The following is a 20136-nucleotide window of genomic DNA, read 5'->3' as shown; positions in this document are numbered from 1 at the left end:
CTTAAGGGGCCGCCAAGCTAGGTGGGCAGAGCTCATGCAGGAGTTTAATCTAACGATTCGGTACCGAAGAGGAAAAGATAATAAGGTGGCTGATGCGTTGTCTCGCATTATGCACAACCTGAGTTTCACGGTATTAGAGAGTGCTCTAATGACCGAGATCAGAGAAACTCAAAGGGTGGACGAGTTTGTCCAGAGCTTATGGCCTAAGGCTCATGTGTTAAAACCCGGGGAAAATGAAAAGGATGACCTGGCACCCAGAAAAGGCCAAACTTATGCAAGATATACCATAAGGGATGGTATGCTAGTTAGAAATGGCAAGGTTGTAGTACCTGGTCAGAATGATCTCAGGCAGAGAGTCATTCGACAGTGCCATGATAGCCCGTGTGCAGGACATCCAGGTGTCGAGAAGACCTATGATCTCGTGAAGCGAGATTTCTTTTGGCCAAAGATGAAAAAGCATATTCATGAAGTTTCTCGTGTAAGGTAAGTAAGGCCGAGCGGGTGAAGCCACCCGGACTTTTACAGCCCTTGGAAGTACCACTAAGTAAGTGGGAGAGCATTTCCATGGACTTTATGTAGGACTACCTGCAACACAAGGAGGATATAATTCTATCCTTGTGGTGGTTGATCGTCTAACCAAGATGGCTCACTTCATTTCGACTAGAGAGTCTGTCAGTGCCCCGCAAGTGGCGGATTTGTTCATTAGACATATATTTTGTCTGCATGGATTGCCTAGATCCATAGTGTCAGACAGAGATGTTAGATTTACCGGTCATTTTTGGACAGCGGTATTTGAGACACTAAGGACTGAGTTGGGAATGAGTAGTGGGGATCATCCTGAGACGGATGGTCAAACGGAGAGAGTCAACCAGACTTTAGAGGATATGCTGAGGGCATATGTGTCATTGAGGCAACATACATGGGACAAGTGGTTGCCATTGTTGGAGTTTGCCTACAATGATAGGAAACATTCATTTCCTGGGTTCAGTCCGTTTGAGCTGAACTATGCTTATAGACCAGCCAATCCAACTATAGTTGGACTACCTCAGAAAGTGCCTAGTGCCGCGAACTTTGTAGTTCAGATGCGGGAGATGCTAGCACTTGCGAGAGCTAATATCCGCCAGGCTATGGATAGAGCCAAGGTGTATGCGGATGAAAATCGGTCTATAAGAGTATTTGAAGAAGGAGAAAAAGTTTTTCTCAGAATTCCTTCGCACTCGAAGTCGTTGACTTCAGGAGAGTGTGCTAAGTTATCACCTCGATACTGTGGGCCGTGGTTAATTCTAAAGAGAATAGGCAGTGTAGCCTATAAATTAGAATTGCCACAGGGGTGTAAGGTGCACCCGGTTTTTTTTTGCATACAGGTGACTCACTAATCGAAGGTGTGGTTTTGTTTCAGGAGATAGAGGATATTGCAAGGCGCTAGCCAACAAGAATTCTGGACCGAGGAACAATGCAAATACGAAATCGGAAGATACCCACGGTGTTGGTTGCATGGCATGGTCAGCCTCTATCCGAAGCTACCTGGGAATCCGTATACCAGTTACGGAGAGCGTTCCCAGATTTCATCATCGAGGACGCTGATGCTTGAAGAGGGAAGGAATGTTATGCTCTAGCCGAGATAGCATGACCTCGGATGGATCGGTGGGCATTTTCTCTTAGATGACCAACTTTTGTAATAGTTAATGTGCGTAATTAAAATGGTCAAGAGAAGTAACTGCCAAGGTCCTAGGTGAGGGCGGAATGGCATTGACTAGATAGTTCTGAGTGCTAAGGCCTAGGTGCACCTAAATGTGCAATAATGCCAAGGGGCAAGTGGGTTTTAATGTGCCCCAAGAGAGGGGTAAAAAGGTGCACCAAGTGGAGAGGCCAAAATGTTGACATTTGGCAAGGAGAACTATCTAGGGAATTGAGGGTCTCATGGATAAGGATGATGGAAAAATAACGAAGAAAAGGTACGTATTATGACGAATCAACTATCCCTGAGAATTGGCTGGGAGGAACAAGTGAAAAGCATTCGCCCGTGACTAGTTTCAACGACGAAGGAGAGAATTAGGCGAAAATTAGCACTAGGATAGACGAAGTGATTTGACATTGTTAATTCTGAAAATAAGGTATGCCGGCTTAGAAAAGCCCTTTATGGTTTGAAGCAGGCACCCAGGGCATGGTATGCCAAAATTCATGCACACTTACTATCCCTTAGTTTTCATAATAGTCCCACAGAACCCACTCTTTATTTCCGTGGGAGTGGATCTGATTTTTTAGTGCTGATTTTATATGTGGATGATATGCTTATCACGGGCCCAGATACTCAGCAAATTGCAGCTTTCAAGGCTGATTTGCAGCAGATTTTTGACATGTCAGACATGGGACAGCTCCATTATTATTTGGGCATTCAGTTTGCTCATGTTGAGGGGGGTATCATGATGTCTCAGTCCAAGTATATTGGACAGCTCCTTGATCGTTTTCAGTTTGAGGATTGCAAGCCAATCTCTACTCCAGTGGACCCTGGCTTCAAATTCTCAGCTCATGATGGGAGCCCACCATGTGATATCACTCTTTATCAGCAGGCTGTTGGATGCCTTATTTATTTATGTCACACCAGACCTGACTTGCATTATGCAGTATCTCAGCTCAGCAGATTCATGCACATGCCGAGTTCACAGCATTGGCAGGCAGTGAAGAGAGTCTTCAGATATCTCAGAGGCACTCAGGATTTAGCCCTCTTCTATGGTGATCAGGGTTCACTTACCATGCATGCTTACACGGATAGTGATTGGGCAGGATGTTCCGACACCAGAGTGTCACATACTGGCAATTGTTTTGGCAATTCATGTATTTCTTGGCTCAGCAAGAAGCAACCGACAGTTGCCACGTCTAGTTGTGAGGCTGAGTACAGGGCAGCCTTCACCGCTACAGTAGAGTGTGTTTGGCTTCGAGAGTTACTTACAGATCTTGGTATTTGCCAGACATCCTCCACTATTGTCTACACTGACAGCCAGAGTGCTTTGGCCATTGCGCGTAACCCAGTGTTTCATGCGCGTACCAAGCATATTGAAGTTCACTATCATTATGTTCGGGAGCTGTTGTCAGCAGGCGACATAGAGTTGTCCTATCTTCCCATAGAGGACAACATCGTAGATATGTTTACAAAGGCACTTCCTCGTCCCAAGTTCGAAGTCTTCCGACAGGCTTTACACTTGGTTCCCTTTGTTACATGATCTGACATTCCTTGTACATTCATAGGTGGCTATATCCTTTTGGATGAACATGTGCCACCATGACCAGAAACTACCAGGTATTCTGAGACGTTTCCAGAATACTTCAGCCCATCCCATGGAGGGGGGTTTGTAGGCCATCCTTTGGTGGTTCTAGTGATGCCCTATAGGCCATGGTATGTGCCTTGTAGGCATAAGTGTAGGCACTTATTGTGTTAGTGCCTTCTATGCCAAATAGGACACTTAGTCCTATGTGACACCTAGGACACTTAGTCCTAGGCCTAGATACAAGTACTTTGTACTTGTGTTTAGTAACCTTATCCATCTATCTAAGTTTACGTGACTATCATCTTCGACTCGTCCTGTACTGCATACACACTCTCTCTCTCTCTCAATCGCTACTACATGCACGCTCAATTGTTTGAGGGTTATGTGTCTTTACAACTGCAGCGAGAGAAGGACTTAACCCATGGATGAAACTCAGCAGCTTTTCCTTTTCAGATACGTCTTGTACAAATAGGGAGAGCCTCCAGAAGCACTGCAAGTACTCTTGGACCATACCGGTCTGCGACAAGGCATAGAATTCAGCGAAGTATTGATCCAAGACGAGTGGGGATACGAATGTAGTGACCATCAACTCTTTGAAACCCCTCCAGGTGGTTGGTCTTTGAGGCGAATCCCTAATGTATCACCACCATGTGTAGGCATAGTCCTGCATATGCATACCTGCAAAAATGATGCGCTTCTCGTCAGACTTGGGGTAGAAGCGGAAATAGTCTTCCAGCTTTGTGAGCCACTCCTCCAACTCATTGGAAGTGCGAGTGTCCCCTTTAAACTTATGCACTGTGAGTTTGTCCTTGATATCCTTGGCTGCATAATTCTTGTGTGTGTAACCTCCAGAAGTGCGGGCATCATCACGCTTGAGGTTCACATAATTGAAGAACAACATCTCAAGTTTGATGGTCTCAGGTAGGGCCTTATATGAACGCAAAGAATTTGCCAACATGTCATCAAAAGTGGCTTGCGGCCCACCACTAACCCCGGCTGTGTAGTATTTGCTGCCATCTGATGCATTGGTTGCATGTGGCTATATGTGCTCGCTGGTGGAGCGATAGGTGCATAAACCCCGGGTTGGGTCTCTCTGCCAAATGCATCTCTCCGAAATGATGGCATACCAAAGGGCTAAGAAGAGGAGTGACCTCTCCCTAGGGGTGTGGGCTGCCATATAAACTCAAGCCATCTCCAGGCATACTTGCTGGTGTGGTGAAAGGAGAACTAGCCGGATGCACACCAACGGGTCGGCCCAAAAGAGATGGCTCAGCATGCATAGATGCAAGAAAGCTGAGAGCCAAAAGATGGCCTGACATCCTACAAAAAGGTGCTCTTTGGCACAAAAAATGCATCATCTAAGTCCAGATAATCCCCATGCTGGGGTACATGCAACGGTCTAGAAGGCTGATGCTCATAGGCACGACGGGCATCTGCCATAAAACCCCTGCGTGGAGCAGACAAAACATCCAGACTGCCTGAATGGTCCCCTTGCTGGGGTGCGGGCTGCTTACTCTTATCCAAATGGCAGATGTGATATGCTGACCAATCTGCTGTCCCATCTGGGCAAGAGCGGTATCCTGCATAGCCATGGCTGTGGTAAGCTGCTGGCTGAACTCCTGTCCTATCTGGCGGAAAGCACCCTGGAGCATAGAGGAAAGGGCATCCAAAAACTATGTCTGCGCTGCTTGCGCTTCCTAGGATGCAAGAGAGAGAGGCTGAGTTGAAGGAATCTCTGTACCACCAGTGGATGCAACCACTGTGGCAAGCACTTGCTCATACTGAGCAGCCTCATCATTGTCATGCAATATATCACAAGGGGCACGCTTCGGTGGCATGATGGTGACTGGCCCTGGAGAGAGAAGCTTGAATGTAGACAAAGAGAAATGGATAGCAAATCCCTGCTGTAATGAGCACCTGAGATAGTGTGTGGAAACTCGAAAAAGGTCGATGGAGAGGCTCGGAAGAAAGGTTGTTGAAGAAGCTTCGAAACGGGGTTTGAATAAGCCAAAATAGGGCTGTGGAAACCCCCTTAAAGAGGCTGGAAATTTCTGAGTGTTTGCCTCTTTTTTTGTTTTTTTTGTTTTTGTGAGGGGGGGTTCCCTAAGTCACCTAGGACACTTAGGAATCCTAACGTAAAGACTGGTAAGACAGTTAGGATGGTGGACATGTGGGCAGACACATCATCATTGGCCATATCAGCAATGTCAGTGGACATCGCCACATCATCAATGGATTGCAAGTGACACCCATTATGTATATATCTGCATGCAGTGTTATCTGCAGAGTTGACATCTTGACAGGTGGCTGCCACCTGGATGCTAATTCAGCATCAAACCATGATGCATATATTGGGCCTTTGCAGGACCCACCAGTGCCTGGGATATCTAAACATGACATGGCAATCTGCCATCTCCACATCTCAGCCGTGGATGACTGAGTTCTTCATGTGCCCTATTGCTCTTTGGCATTTCCTCATACGGGAGCCTTATACATTATGCATCTAGATCTAGGTGACTGTCTAGAAGGTGGAATATTGATTCTCTAACATCTCTTACATAGATATATTGAGAGGAGTGATTGGCCCATTGATATCAAGGAAATTGGCAGGCAGGCATGGGGATAGTATGCATTCTTACAGTACTTTGAAAGGTTCTTCTTACTTGTTCCCTGAGCTTGGTGGAAATGATCCCTTTTCATTTAGGAAGTTTGTCAGTGTCTAGAGCATTCAACTCCCACTAAAGTTTACGCTCTACCAGCCACTGTTTTCCCTCTATGCTTTTGTTCATGTGGTGCATGCCATGCATTTTTATCTATGAGCTTCTGCCCTCTACTCTGTTTCATACTAGTGACGCTCGCAGAGCAATTTTTTTGTCCTCTCCCCTTTGGAGTGAACCTTATGGTGGTAAATTCTCAGACATGGCATTCTTCTCCATTGGAGGGACTTGCCCTCTCTCCATCTATATGCTTGCATTTATATGCATTTGGTATTCATGATGTGGGCAAGAATGGACGTCCTTGAGGTGTGCTATGGAAGTGCATGACAATTTCAGTGGTGTGGAATTCTCTAGCTTCATAGACAGCAAAAACAAGTCAACCACGTAACCATATTTGTATGCATCTGTTCGGCTCTCAGTATGTTTTATAGTGCGTGGACCTCTTTAAACATAAGGCTTCACCTTTCCTTGAAAAATTATCCCAATTATACACCATAGCACTTCTATCTTAAAGAGTCCTAACGTAATCTATCAGTGGTCTTTACTATTATTTCACTTTTTGCTTTGCCATCACAAGAGGTTGCCTTTACTTGCTGTTCCTGCAAAGGACACTGTGTTATATTTGCTGCTGATTTAATGTGATAAGTCTCTGATATGGTGCATGGTGTTTTGCTTGAAGCACACTGACAACAAGCTTCAGTTTGTTTGCACATACATTCTGCATTTTTTGGTGTTTGAAGCTTCACCTTTCTTTAGTCAAGTTGATTCTGACGTAACTGTGTTCAGCAAGTTCTTGACATCAGTGTTTATCTTTTTGCGAACTTTTGCTTCATCTATGATTGACCAGTTTAAAGGCTCAGCTATGCAAAATGATCATATCTAACGAGCGTCGGGCTATGCAGAATTACAATGCTCTTGATTATGATGAAAAAATCGTGGATGGATTTTATGATGTCTATGGAGTGGTGTCAGACTTGTTGTCGGAGACGATGCCTGCTCTTATTGACTTGCAAGAAACACCTGTCTCGGACAATATGACCTGGGAAGTTGTTTTAGTCAACAGAGCAATGGATCTTGCCTTGGTCAAAGTTGAACAGAAGGCTATCTCCATAGCTTTAAGCTCTAGAGTCGGTACAGTTGGGCTGCAGAACAGTGGCTTGATCCAGCAAATTGCAGATCTTGTGGCTGATCACATGGGAGGCCCAGTTGCTGATGCAGATTTACTTCTTAAACGCTGGATCACAAACAGTAGAGAGCTCCGATCATCCTTGGGAAATGTTGTGCTACCTTTGGGGCAATTACAAGTAGGACTTGCGCGGCATCGAGCACTGCTGTTTAAGTTAAGTAATTGTTCTGAAATCAGTCAATTCTAGCATGATCCATATGCTTTTGTATTTTGCTTGATGCTTGTGGGTATGTTTCCTTCCTGTCATGTTCTCTGAAGTTCTCTTTGGAGGTCACTAACCTTTAATTTATGCTGTGCGAGTTCATCTATAGTACTTGATTTGACTCAAAGACCGGTTGTAAGAGTTATTGTTGGGCATGTTTTGTGTAGCTGCACTTTTAAATCATTACATTCTCTTTTCTCCTCTATAGCGTAATACTTATATTTGTCTTTGTTGTTATGTGCTTGGTTTAAAACGTTCCTAAAAAATGAAGGAGCATCCATTCACATTTGTTATCGTCAAAACTGGTGTGAGGTTTTAAAAAGAAGGGTGTACTTTTCAAACTTTTGCAGTTAATTATATATTTTTAGCATGGATATCTGTTTATATCCTCACATAGAGCTAAAGGGGATCTCTTCAAGCTTTTTCTTGTTCATATGTAAACCGAAGTGCAGGTGCTTTAAGATTTAAGTGTTTTCTTGATTATATGTAGCTTTGCTTCATCTTCTTTCGCATGAAGGTGTTGTCAGCGTTTTGAATGTGCAGGTTTTAGCTGACACCATTGGGATTCCATGTCAACTAGTTAAAGGCAGGCACTACATTGGTAGTGATGAAGGTGCAATGAACATCATAAACGTTGATGATGGAAGGTTAGTCCTCTCAAAAAGTAGCTTTTGTCCTAACACTTGTTTTGGCCAGTGATTGCCTTTGTGATGACAGTATTTACCGAACATCCACACAATCTAACTTCACATGATAGAACATGTTCAAATGGTAGGTTGTGTTAGCCACAACTTATAAAGTGAGTTCTCAAAATATTTCAAAAAATTAATATTCCAAAAAATTCAAATGCATTTTGAACTACTAATAAAAAATCAGAAGTTACCAGCCTGCTACCAAGTTTGATCTCACCAAATTACACATTATTTGAAGTTTTTGTGATTGAAGACCTGTGAGCAGCCTGCTTTACTTCCCAACCCCCATGTATGATAGCGCTCCGCTTGACCTCTTCATCCAACTTTTTCTTGAGTTTGCTTACACTTTGTGAAGCCACATTTTCCTCTGATGTATCCTTCCATTTAGGTAGATATTCTTGAATTATTGTATGGCAGGTCTGTCTTTCTTGTGGGCGAATAGCTAGACTGGTGGACTCCCATGGTTGGGACACGGGAGTTGTGGTGATGGACGCAGCGCGGTGCTTGGCGAATCATAGGCTCCGAGGGTGGGAGGGTATCCCACAGCAGAAGACTGACAGATTAGCCCAGCAATTACACACGGAAGTGTTTCACTGTGGAATCAAGCTTCATAAATGTGTATACTTCACAACCATTCATGTGTGTGCAGTGCAGCGAATAGACTGTGCTCACATACAAATATAGAAGCAACTCTTATATATTTCCGTCGTCCACAAACTGGACAAGATACAATACCAAAGGTTCTCCTACTATATGCGTGGCACCTCTAGATCTCTGAGTCCGCATGCTCCATTGAGCTTATGTAGACTCTTCATCTGAAGGATCCATTCCACCTTGCTATCCAGAAAGACAGCCTAGGTGGGCAACGCCTTGAGCTAAGTCTGCAGCCGTTGTAGGTCTCCTTCACCTCCTGTGTATAGGCCCAAGGATGGTCCTGCTGCTGCTGCTTCCTGCTCTTGGTTGGCTGGTCCAACTAATGATGAATGAGGCCAAGGGGCCTCCCTTTTATAGGGCTCTATGCCCTCCAAAATAAGTGACTAGTAGGGGGGAAATGGCCGACGGTCAACCCAAACCCCTCCCTTCCTCCCCTTTCCTTTCAAACCGACTTTTAGGGCCCTTTTGGCCGACTTGTAGGCCGACGTGGGGCGGCTCTTTTGGGCTGCTGCCGGCCCCAAGGGTGGCTTATATAAGGCCCCATTCTTGGGCAGTACCAAAACAAGGTGGCTGGCCTGCCATACGGTGCCTCCATCTCAGGCCATGGATTCACTGCTGCAGGTCTGTACAGTTCCGCACCCTGTCCTTCACAATTCCGTACACCACATAAGCTCTCCGTGCATCCTCTCTATTGTGTATATGCTGCCCACATGACAGTCTAGATCCTGCCCATGTGGCAGCCTTGTCACTGTATGGTTCACCCCCCTTTGCTCTCCTCATTTGGTGGGCTCACAAGTGGGAAGGTGACCAACCCTATTCCAACATCTTCTCTCACCGATCCATTTTAGCCCGATCCCAATCTTTCGATAAAGGTGCTCTAGTAGCGACCGTATCATAGCCCTCTGGAACACTTTGGCATTGTCATAGTCTTCTCCTGGCTTTTCAACTAGTGGCTCTTGCTTCGTCCTGCTTTTGTATACTAGTCTGGTACATAGGTCCATCTTTGGCAGTACCTAATGGCACCACCACCTTCAACCATGAACCCGCGTATGAACTTGAGCTCTCTAGGTACCAACATTCTCCAACTATCCCCTTCATGATGGGTGAACAGCCTGAAGTCCTCCAGGCACCAACCTCTTAGGGTTCGTTTCAACCCGTCCTTCGTTTGGCTAGGTTTGCAACCAAACAACATACCCTAGACATCATATCCTAGGCACAAATCCAGATTACGTGGACCGTCAAGCTCCAACCATGATTTTGTATTGTTGTCCCCTCTAAGTCATAGACACCATCTGCTCGTGAGTCTTCGAAGAATCCCGCCTATGAACTCGAGTTCTCCAGGTACTAGCATCCTCCAACTGTCCCCCTCATGATGGGTGAATGGCCTGAAGTCGTGTAGGCACCAAGCTCCCATGGTTCATTTCAACTTGTCCTCTGTTTTGCTAGGTTTGCAACCAAACAACATACCCGAGACATCATATCCCAGGCACAAATTCAGATTACGTGGACCGTCATGCTACAACTATGGTTTTGTATTGTTGTCACCCTCTTAAGTCATAGCCACTATCCGATCTTGACTCTTCAGGTCCTGTCGAAAAATCCCCCTCTGCTTCAACAACACCAGTCAAGCATCCAAATGACTCCATGCACTTGTCATTGTCCATCACATTCACAAAGGATCTTGACTCCTCTTCTGACCAATCCTCAATGTCTGACATTTTGACAATCACAGCGGGGTCCATATATCTAATCTCAATAGCACACGGAGTGGCCACCAAGAGAAGTTTCGGTGTCACCAACTGAGCTGACTCGTCTAACTCTGAGTTGGCACCCTTCTTCTTCTAATCAATCTTCTTCTTTTTGCAATCTTTCACAAAATGTCTTGGCTCATCACAGTAGAGGAACTTCCTCTCTTTATCTTCTTCTTGTCTTCATTTGAAGAGTCCGCTCTGTCGTCAAATTTGGGCTTGCCTCTACCAGGCTTACCCTCGCCCTTGCCTTTGCTCCTGTTCAGAGCTATTAGGACCTTGTCATCCTTATCCATACTGTTAAACTTCTTTTCCCGAGCTTCTTGCTGCTGTAGCAATGGAAGTAGCTCCTCGAAAGTCATGGGCCCGGCCCTATGCCCTGCAGTCATCGTAGTCACAAAAGTATTGTAGCTCCAGGGGAGCATAAAGAGATTGCCGCAAGAAGCAGTACGACCAAGGCGGTCAATCCAACAACAATCGAGGGAATTTTCACGAAAGCACAGCTTTTATGCCAATGAACCTGAGAATATGTTCCTTGCAAGCATGGATATGGAGAAGACTGAAACAGTTTATCTTGACATTGATTGTCATTCGAAAGGCGAATGCAGTAATCAAGTCGACCGAGCAGATCAAGATCCTTGATACATCGACAGCAGTGCATCATCTCATATGACAATGCATCAGGAATGGTTCACAGAGATGAAACGATTAGAAGGACAGAGGAACGTTATCTACATTGCAGATAACATACTAAATCCAGTTTAAGGGAAAGGTATTGTCCCTATGAACAATTGCACTAATATGAAAGGATTGATGAAAGATGTACTCTATGTTCCAAAGCTCAGCAAGAACCTTTTGTGAATAGGTCAAACGACGGAACACAACTATCAAGTTATCGATGGAGATGAATGCACGATCAGAGACAAATCCAGAGGATATCAGCTAGTAGGAAAAGAAGTCAAGGAAGGACGCTTGTTCAGAATGGTAGCCACAGTACCAGATTTGCATGACATGTCAGCTCAACCGCAACAAATACCACTTTTCGCAAAGTGGCAAAAGAGATATGGACATGTCAATTTCAAAAGCTTGATAGAGGTCAGAAATTAGAATATGGCAATTGGAATTCCAAAGCTTCAGTTTCTTGGAAAAGTTTGTGAAGCATGTTGCTTCGGTAAACAAAAGCGAACCAACTTTGGCAGAAGCATCTCTTGAGCAAGAGGTATTCTTGATTTGATTCATACAGATGAATGGGGTTATGTCCAGACTTGCAGCATCAATGGTTCACTTTATTACTTGACTTTCATTAACGACTACATCAGATATTGTTGTGTCTACTTTCTTAAAGAGAAATTTGAAGTTTTTTTTTCAGATTTCAAGAACTCGAAGCCATGGTAGAAAATCAGACAGTCAGAAAGATCAAAGTCATGAGATCAGATAGAGGAGGTGAATACATGCCCTCAGCATTCATGAACTTTTGTAAAAGTCACGTCATTCGAAGACAATTCTCTTGTGTAGACACTCCTTAGCAGAATGCAAGAGCTGAAATGAAGAATGGTACTTTAGCAGACAGTGCTAGAGCAGTGTGCTCAGTGAAAAGCATCTTCCGAATTAGTATTGGGCAGAAGCAATAGCCTCTGCATACTACTTGCTTAATCGACTTCCTACCGAACCGATTTAGGGTATGACATCTTATGAAGCATTCACTCGACATAAGCCACGCATTGGGCATCTCCGCATATTTGGTTATATAGCATATGCCTACATACATGACGACCATCGCAGGAAATTGGATGCGAAATCACGTAAATGCATTATGGTTGGCTATAGTAAAGACAATAAAGCGTACAAGTTGTATGATCCCATAAACCAAAATATCATTATCTCCAGAGATGTAATCTTTGATTAGGAATCAGAATGGAAAACCTCAAATACACAGAAGATACACACTAATTACATAGTTATCTATAGAAAAGGTTGATGAAGAAGAGCCAGAATTACCAGACACCTCGAGAAGAGCCACAACTCAGACGGTCTACTAGGGAAAGCAGACCTCCGGCCAGATTGACATATGCTCAGAAAGGCAAAGCAATTCAGGTTGAAACCACCAACTATGCTCTTATGACTATCATCATGGCTACAGAAGAGCCAATATACTTCGAAGACGTAGTTGACAAGTCAGAATGACAAACTGCTATGAATGAAGAATGGAAGATTTTTACAAGAATAATACTTGGAAATTATGCGACCTTTCACCAGGAAAGAAGGCTATTGCAAACAAATGGGTTTACAAAGTGAAGTATAATCCAGATGGAAGCATTAAAAGGTACAAAGCTAGACTAGCTGCAAAAGGATTTGCACAGCAGTATGGTCAAGATTATGATGAGACTTACGCTCCAGTAGCAAAGATGGGTTCCATACGGTTCTTGATATCACTAGTGACACTCAGCAGATGGAATGTGTCCTAGCTCGATGTCAAGAATGCTTTTCTCAATGGTTACTTAGATGAGGAAGTCTACATGTAACAACCAGCAGCCCGGAAAAGAGAATCAGGTTTGCTATCTCAAGAAAAGTCTGTACGGCTTAAAGCAAGCATCCAGAAGTTGATACAACAGAATCGATAAGTATTTTGCTAATCTGGGATACATGAAATCCAATGCAGATCATACTCTCTACTATAAAGTTCAAGGGGAAGACATTACTATTGCACATTTGTACGTAGATGATCTGATTGTGACTGGAAGTTAGGATAGCTTCATTAAAAAGTTGAAACAAGATTTATCTATAGAGTTCGACATGAAAGATCTTGGACTTATGCACTATTGTCTTGGTATTGAGTTCTGGAGAGATTTAGACAACACCTTCATGAGTGAGCTGAAATATGTTGAGTCTCCTGAAGAAGCTTCATATGGCAAATTGCAAGATTGCAACCACTCCCATGGAATAAAGTTTGAAACTTACAAAAGATTTGAAAAGCCTTTAGTCAATGATAGGTACTATCGACAGCTCATTAGAGCTCTTATATATTTGACTATCACACGGCTAGATATCTGTTATGCAGTAAGCTCACTACAATGCAATAGACAAGCAAGTTTATGAGTCTGATACAATGGTGGCTTGGACACGACGCCAGAAAAAGATTGCCATCAAGGGGGTCTTCAATTAGACTTTTCTATGTGTGGTCAATAAGAGCTCTCTGCCCTAGAATGTCTCCCTTAAATGATTGTTAATCTTATGTGTGAGATTTACCCATGGGAATTTTCCATGCGTAGTCATTGTCCAGTCTTCTAATTGTAAACCAAGAGACCAAAGTCAGATTGAAATCATGTTGGGGTGAGGATGCTTAAATGAGTCTACTGCTGATGCAACTAGAGTGAGTGCCAGGTTGGAATCATGAGTGTTGTTACTAGAGGTGGGCAAGCCATGAAGTTTCCCATGGACTACTGCTAGGGTTGAGGTCATCAATTTGTGGGGGGGTATGTTGGGACAAATTGATGTAATGGGTCAATACCAAGGTCTATTGTTGTGGGTGTGATCACATGAGTGAGTGCGTAAACACATTTGTAAGTGGTGTGACTGATTATGTGTCAGTCAGTAGGTGTGATTGAAGGAGTGTGGTGTGTGATCGAGAGATTCATGGAGAAATTTGTGGATCTAGATGCTCTCTTGAACTCATAGGTACATTGTATCTCTTGCTCATAGGTACATTGTATCTCTTGCCTATATATTGGCCATCTCTCTCATGAATGAATAAGCTTCTTCCATCTTCTTGTTCCTCCATCATGTTTCCATTGCTGCTCCAACAGTTTGGACACCTCAACTTTGGGACTTTGGTGAAGTTACATAAGGATGGTATGGTTGTTGATCTTCCCAAAATGCATATGTCTTCCAAACATGTTTGTGAATCTTGTTTGCTTGGTAGGATGCAATGTTCTGCATTTCCCAAGGATGGGAGAATTGGTGCCTCATGCAAGCTTTATTTGGTTCATAGTGATGTTTGTGGACCCATGCAAGCTGTAGCTCTTGGGAGATTCTATTATTTTGCTACATTCATTGATGACTTCACTAGGTATACTTGGATTTTTGCTTTGAAATCCTAATATGAAGTTTCTACATGCTTCAGGCATTTTATTGCCTTGGATGAGAATGAGAGTGGGTTGCACATTGCTCACCTTAATACAGACATAGTTGGGTCCGTACACGTATGGTTGGTCAAACCATACGTGTATGAAATAATTATCCCGTACACGCATGGTAGGGGAAATCATACTTGGCTTTTTTTGGGGGGGAAACGGGGTTCCTATTCTTTATGAACATGTTTTTTGATTAGTTTCTTGACTTTAAACTTGATACAAGTTTGAAGTTGAAAATCTTGTAGCTCTCTGTCAATTAAATGTGTACATTGTATATTTTTTTATTTGAAAAAAAAGGAAAAATTAGGGTCACGTATGATTCAGCCCAAGGGGCTGATCCATACTCCAATCATCTAGGTATATACTTCCATACCCATATGCCGTATGCGTATGGTAACGTATGGAAAAAACTATGAATACAGACAGGGGGGTGAATATATGTTCAAGGAGTTTGCTATTTTTTTGGCCTCATGTGGCATTTATCATCAGTGCACGGTGCCTTATACTCCGCTACAGAATCCCATGGCTGAGCGTAAGAATAGATCAGTGATGGAGATGGCTAAGTGTATGTTGAAAGGCAAGCACTTGCCTAACAAGTTGTGGTTGGATGCCGTTATGTGTGCTAATTACATTTTGAACAGATTTTCCACAAAGGCATAGAAGACCATCACACCTTGTGAGGCTTGGACAAGTCATAAGCCCAGGATTACTCACATGAGGACCTTTGGATGCTTGGCATATGCCCATGTGCCTTCTCAGACACGCACCAAGTTGGATGATAAAGTTGTCAAATGCATTTTTATTGGGTATAGCTCAGAAAGCAAGGGCTACAAGCTCTACCAGCCTTGCACGGGTAAGTGTTATGTCAATAGGTCGTTGTATTTGATGAATCCTCCACTATACCTGTGAGGCTTGGATAGGTCATAAGCCCAGGATTACTCACATGAAGACCATCACACCTTGTGAGGCTTGGACAGGTCATAAGCCCATGATTACTCACATGAGGACTTTTGGATGCTTGGCATATGCCCATGTGCCTTCTCAGACATGCACAAAGTTGGATGATATAGTTGTCAAATGCATTTTTATTGGGTATAGCTCAGAAAGCAAGGGCTACAAGCTCTACTAGCCCTGCACGGGCAAGTGTTTTGTCAATAGGGATGTTGTATTTGATGAATCCTCCACTATACCTGTGCTGCACTGTTAAAAACAGCCCATTGTTGATGCCCTTGATCTCTTTGACAGCTTGATGCCTTTGTTTCCGTCAGATGCTCATGATGATGTCACATCTAAGGTTGCTCCTCCTCCATTTGTTGGTCACTTGCAGTCACATGTGCAGCATGATATTCAGCCTCATTTACTTGCATGATATGCCTTAGCTTGATTAGGACATTGTGCACAGGGCTCTTGACTAGGAAAGAGCTGAACTCCAGGAGTCCAGAAAGGTCCCCTGTTGGCTCCTTGACACATTAAAAGACAGCAAATAGGATACTTCCCTGCCAGCCCATACTAGAACAGCTGTCCGGAAAGAGCATGCTAATTTGGTTGCTATAGCATGCAATGAAGAGCCATTATGCCATAAAGATTCATTTTCAGAATGATTGTTGGTTGAAGGCTATTGGATTCTATCTATTAGAATAACACTTGGGAGTTGTGTGACTTGCCTCTTGGCAAGAATGGCATTGGAACTAAGTGGGCTTATAAGATTAAACGAAAAGCTGATGGTTTAGTGGACTGTTACAAAGGCCGTCTTATTGCTAAGGGCTATGCTCAGTAGCAAGGCATTGACTTTGAGGAGACTTTCGCCCCCACTTCCAGGATCACTACTATTCGCATTGTTATTGCCTTTGTTGCCCACTTTCATTGGGAGGTACATCAGCTTGTTATCAAGACAACTTTCCTTCATGGGCATTTGCTGGAAGAGGTCTATGTTTCCCAACCTCGGGCTTGGTATTCCAAGATATATACTCATTTGCTCACTCTTGGCTTTTAGAACAGCCCTACTGAGGCTACTCTTTACATCCGCAAGAGTGGGACTGATTTGCTGATCTTAGTGCTCTCTGTGGATGACATGCTTGTGACTAGCTATGAAGCCAAGTACAGAGCAGCTTTTACAGTTACAGTGGAGTGTGTTTGGCTCCGGAAGTTACTTGTAGAGCTTTATGCATGTCAGACTGCTTCTACCATCATCTTCACTGATAGTCAGAGTGCTTTGGCTGCTGCACAGAATCCAGTTTTCCATGCTCGTACAAAGCATATTAAGATTCACTATCACTATGTCAGAGAGAGATTATCAGCAGGTGATATTCAGTTGTCTTATGTTCTCACTAAAGACAACTTGGCAGATCTTTTTAAGAAGGCTCTACCTTGACCTAAGTTTGAAGCTTTTCGGCAAGCTTTAAACTTAGTACCTTTTGTGACTTGATATGTTGTACTCTGTACAGTCATAGGTTGCTATATCCCTATAGATGAACACGTGCAACCATGACATCAGATATTTAGGTATCTTGAGTCATGTCCATGATACTTTAGCCCATACCATGGAGGGGGGTTTGTAGGCCATTCTATGGGGCTATCCATAGTTGCCACTCATTCCTTGGTATGTGCCTTGTAGGCCTAGTTACAGTCAGCAGGTTAGTTGGTACAATTAGTACATGTACCATTTAGGACAGTCAGGACACTTAGTCCAGGTAGGGCATTTAGCCCTAAGGTTTTGTTATGTTGGCTCTCTTTTGAGCCTCCACTCTCAGTTTTGCAGCAATTCATTACATCATCTTGTTTTTTGTCTTCTCTCCTCCGTTTTTGAGCTTCCATTGCTTGCTATAGCCTACAGCCAGATGATTGCTTATCTACACCAACAACATCATCGTCTACAATAGATTGTGATGCCGTCTGTGCTATAGGGACATCTACCATTTTCTCTTGATTCTTTCCTTGGGGAAAAGAAAGAAACAAGGGCTGAGTATGTGCGATCTTGGCTTAATTGTTGGGGCGCACACTTCACTCTAGTGAACTATCCAGAAGTTCATTGTGTTAATGCTGTGGAGGCTTACTTGCATGATAAAGTATCTGGTTCCAAGATTTAAAGAGGACTTTGAAAGCAGCTCTTTCTTGGGCAGAGTTTAAAGTAAAATTCACAAAAGAAAGAAACAAAGGCTGAGTATGTGCGATCTTGGCTTAATTGTTGGGGCGCACACTTCACTCTAGTGAACTATCCGGAAGTTCATTGTGTTATTGCTGTGGAGGCTTACTGCATGATAAAGTATCTGGTTCCAAGATTTAAAGAGGACTTCGAAAGCAGCTCTTTCTTGGGCAGAGTTTAAAGTAAAATCCACAGAGAAGTTCTCAAAGTAATTTGATGAGTTTGAAAATTTGCTTGAATTCTAAAGGCTCATCATGATGGCAAAATGTTTGGAAGCATATAGTAACAAATTTATTTTGTTACAATCCATTTTTTTTTTTTGATGAGGTATGGCGATTCCCTATTACATTGGTCTCCCATGAGACTATTGAAACAAGGTTTGCTGCAATAAACTTACATCCTTGGAGGATGTAGTTTGCTTGGGACAGACCTACAATGATACTAGTGTGTCGTGAGGCGACAAACGTGCAATTGGTGGTTTGTTGGATGGCTATTTTAAGAGTTTCCAAAGAAGAATAATTGAGCCAAGAGGCCCTGTGCCAATATGACTTTTGCTGCTGCGAGCTTTCTCAAAAGCAGCAGTGAAATGATTCGTGAAACTTGTTAAAGGACTGGAAGCAATTCCTCTACTTCAAGTGTTACAAGGCGGGCTACATCGCCAAGCCGTGGCCCCAAGAACAATAATGAATATTGTAAAGGCAAAGTGGTTCATGTGACGGAAGTTTCTATGCTAGATATGCCCACTCCAGCATTAGTTTGTTATTTCTGGCATGATTTGTGCTATTTGTGATTTGTTTTTCTTGATATTTGGACCACATGATGTTATCATGGATCTATAAAGGGACACCAATTGAATGTTATCTTTGATAATGCAAGTACTCACACCCTTATTGATATGTCTCTAGTGCAGGAGTTGAGGCTGCCTATGGTGGGCGGTAACCACTCTTATGTTGTGAAGTTTGCCCAAGCAGACTCTGATGTTTGGGATCATAGTGTATATGTGGTTCCTTTACGCATTGATGAATATAATGAGGATCTTTGGTTTCGAGATGAAGGGAATGCAAAAAAAATCTTTATTTTTATATTTTGAAGGTGGACTGTGTAGATGTATTGCTTGGCAAAGACTGGTTCTTTTGATAGAACCCTCATGTGGAATATATGGGCCATCGCTTCACTTGATTAATGCCTCTAACTCGAGTAGGTTTAAGTATTGACCAACTAGAGATAGGACGTTTAGTGACTGCAACTCTGACCAGGCTGAGAGAGACGATATGATACGATTAAAGTCCACTACAAAAGACCATACAAGATCTAGCGTCAACAATTAGACTTTGCATCTCTATGCCTAATTGATGACTCTACTTAATTGATGACTCTCCAATTTTTAGTGTTTCTGTCAGGCAAGAGATGTGATTTAGTGTCAGCTATAAGACTGGTGTCATAGTAGCTCTTCGGTGGGATGCGAAGATATCGTGTTATCTCCTCTGTTGGGTTGTCTCTTGCTGCGTTGGGAGGCGTCGTCTCTGTGATCTTTATATTTGTGAGCCATATTGAGATGGACACCTTGACTCTCGTGGTCGAGGATGAACCTCCATCGTGCATGCTTTGGTCAACCTCTGCATTATGTGTGGTCTCCATGGTCTCTAGCTCCACAGCTCCGCGTCATCTCTTCCCACTAACCCACTCTGCCCTCATATCAGCTAGCTGCTCCTCCTGCACTCCACTATGTCTTGGGGCTGACTAAGGTGCATAGAAATTTGTGACATATTGTTCTCTTGATCTGTCTATGTCTCATGTGGCACTCTCACCTCTAAGCTCCTGTGTTTCTGTGTTGCCGAATCTCAATCAAATAGAGACCAATGCTAACCATGTCATGAAAGTGGATCAACGAAGAGAGTGGCTCAAAACTTGCCCCTTTTGAAAGAGACAGCGGTATCATCCACGGATCTCATAATAGATTGGGCGAGTACATAGGAAAATACTCCTCTGTCTCCACCTCTTGTCGTGTGCATAACCTGTAGATCCGCTACTCTCTATGTAACACCCTTCTCTAAATGTAACACCCCTCTCTTTTTCTTCTCCTACGTTAGTACAGTCACCTGCGATGGCACTCCAATATTCCACCCAGCCAATTCACAGGGACTTGATGCGCGATCATTCCATTTTTCATCGTTAATTCCTTCATCCTTATCCCTGAGACCCACAATTCCCTAGATAGTTCCTGGCCACATGTCTTCATTTTAGGCCCTTACTTAGATGCATCCTTTTTCACCCCTCTCTTGGAGTTCCTTTAAAAACAATTGCCCCTTGGCAATTTGCACATTTAGATGCACCTAGGCCCTAGCCCTATTAGAACTACCTAGTCAATGCCATTACGCCCTCACCTAGGACCTTGGCAG

General features: G+C 43.4%; 1 protein-coding gene across 1 annotated transcript in view; it reads left to right on the top strand.

The window, feature by feature from the left end:
* Positions 1-20136, top strand: part of LOC147883700 (putative serine/threonine-protein kinase SIS8) — a 109932-nt gene that overhangs the window by 43176 nt on the left and 46620 nt on the right. Inside the window, exons 2-3 of the mRNA XM_087398431.1 lie at positions 6886-7323; positions 7915-8018. Of these exons, the coding sequence (XP_087254557.1) occupies positions 6886-7323; positions 7915-8018 (542 nt within the window). The remainder of the gene's footprint in view (positions 1-6885; positions 7324-7914; positions 8019-20136) is intronic.

The sequence above is a fragment of the Dipteris shenzhenensis genome, chromosome 27, assembly GCF_047967505.1.
Source record: "Dipteris shenzhenensis isolate YYH24624 ecotype China chromosome 27, Dip_SZ_1.0, whole genome shotgun sequence".
Classification (NCBI taxonomy): Eukaryota; Viridiplantae; Streptophyta; class Polypodiopsida; order Gleicheniales; family Dipteridaceae; genus Dipteris; species Dipteris shenzhenensis.
The sequence above is the reverse complement of the archived record's forward strand: the minus strand, read 5'-3'. Positions and strand labels throughout refer to the sequence as shown.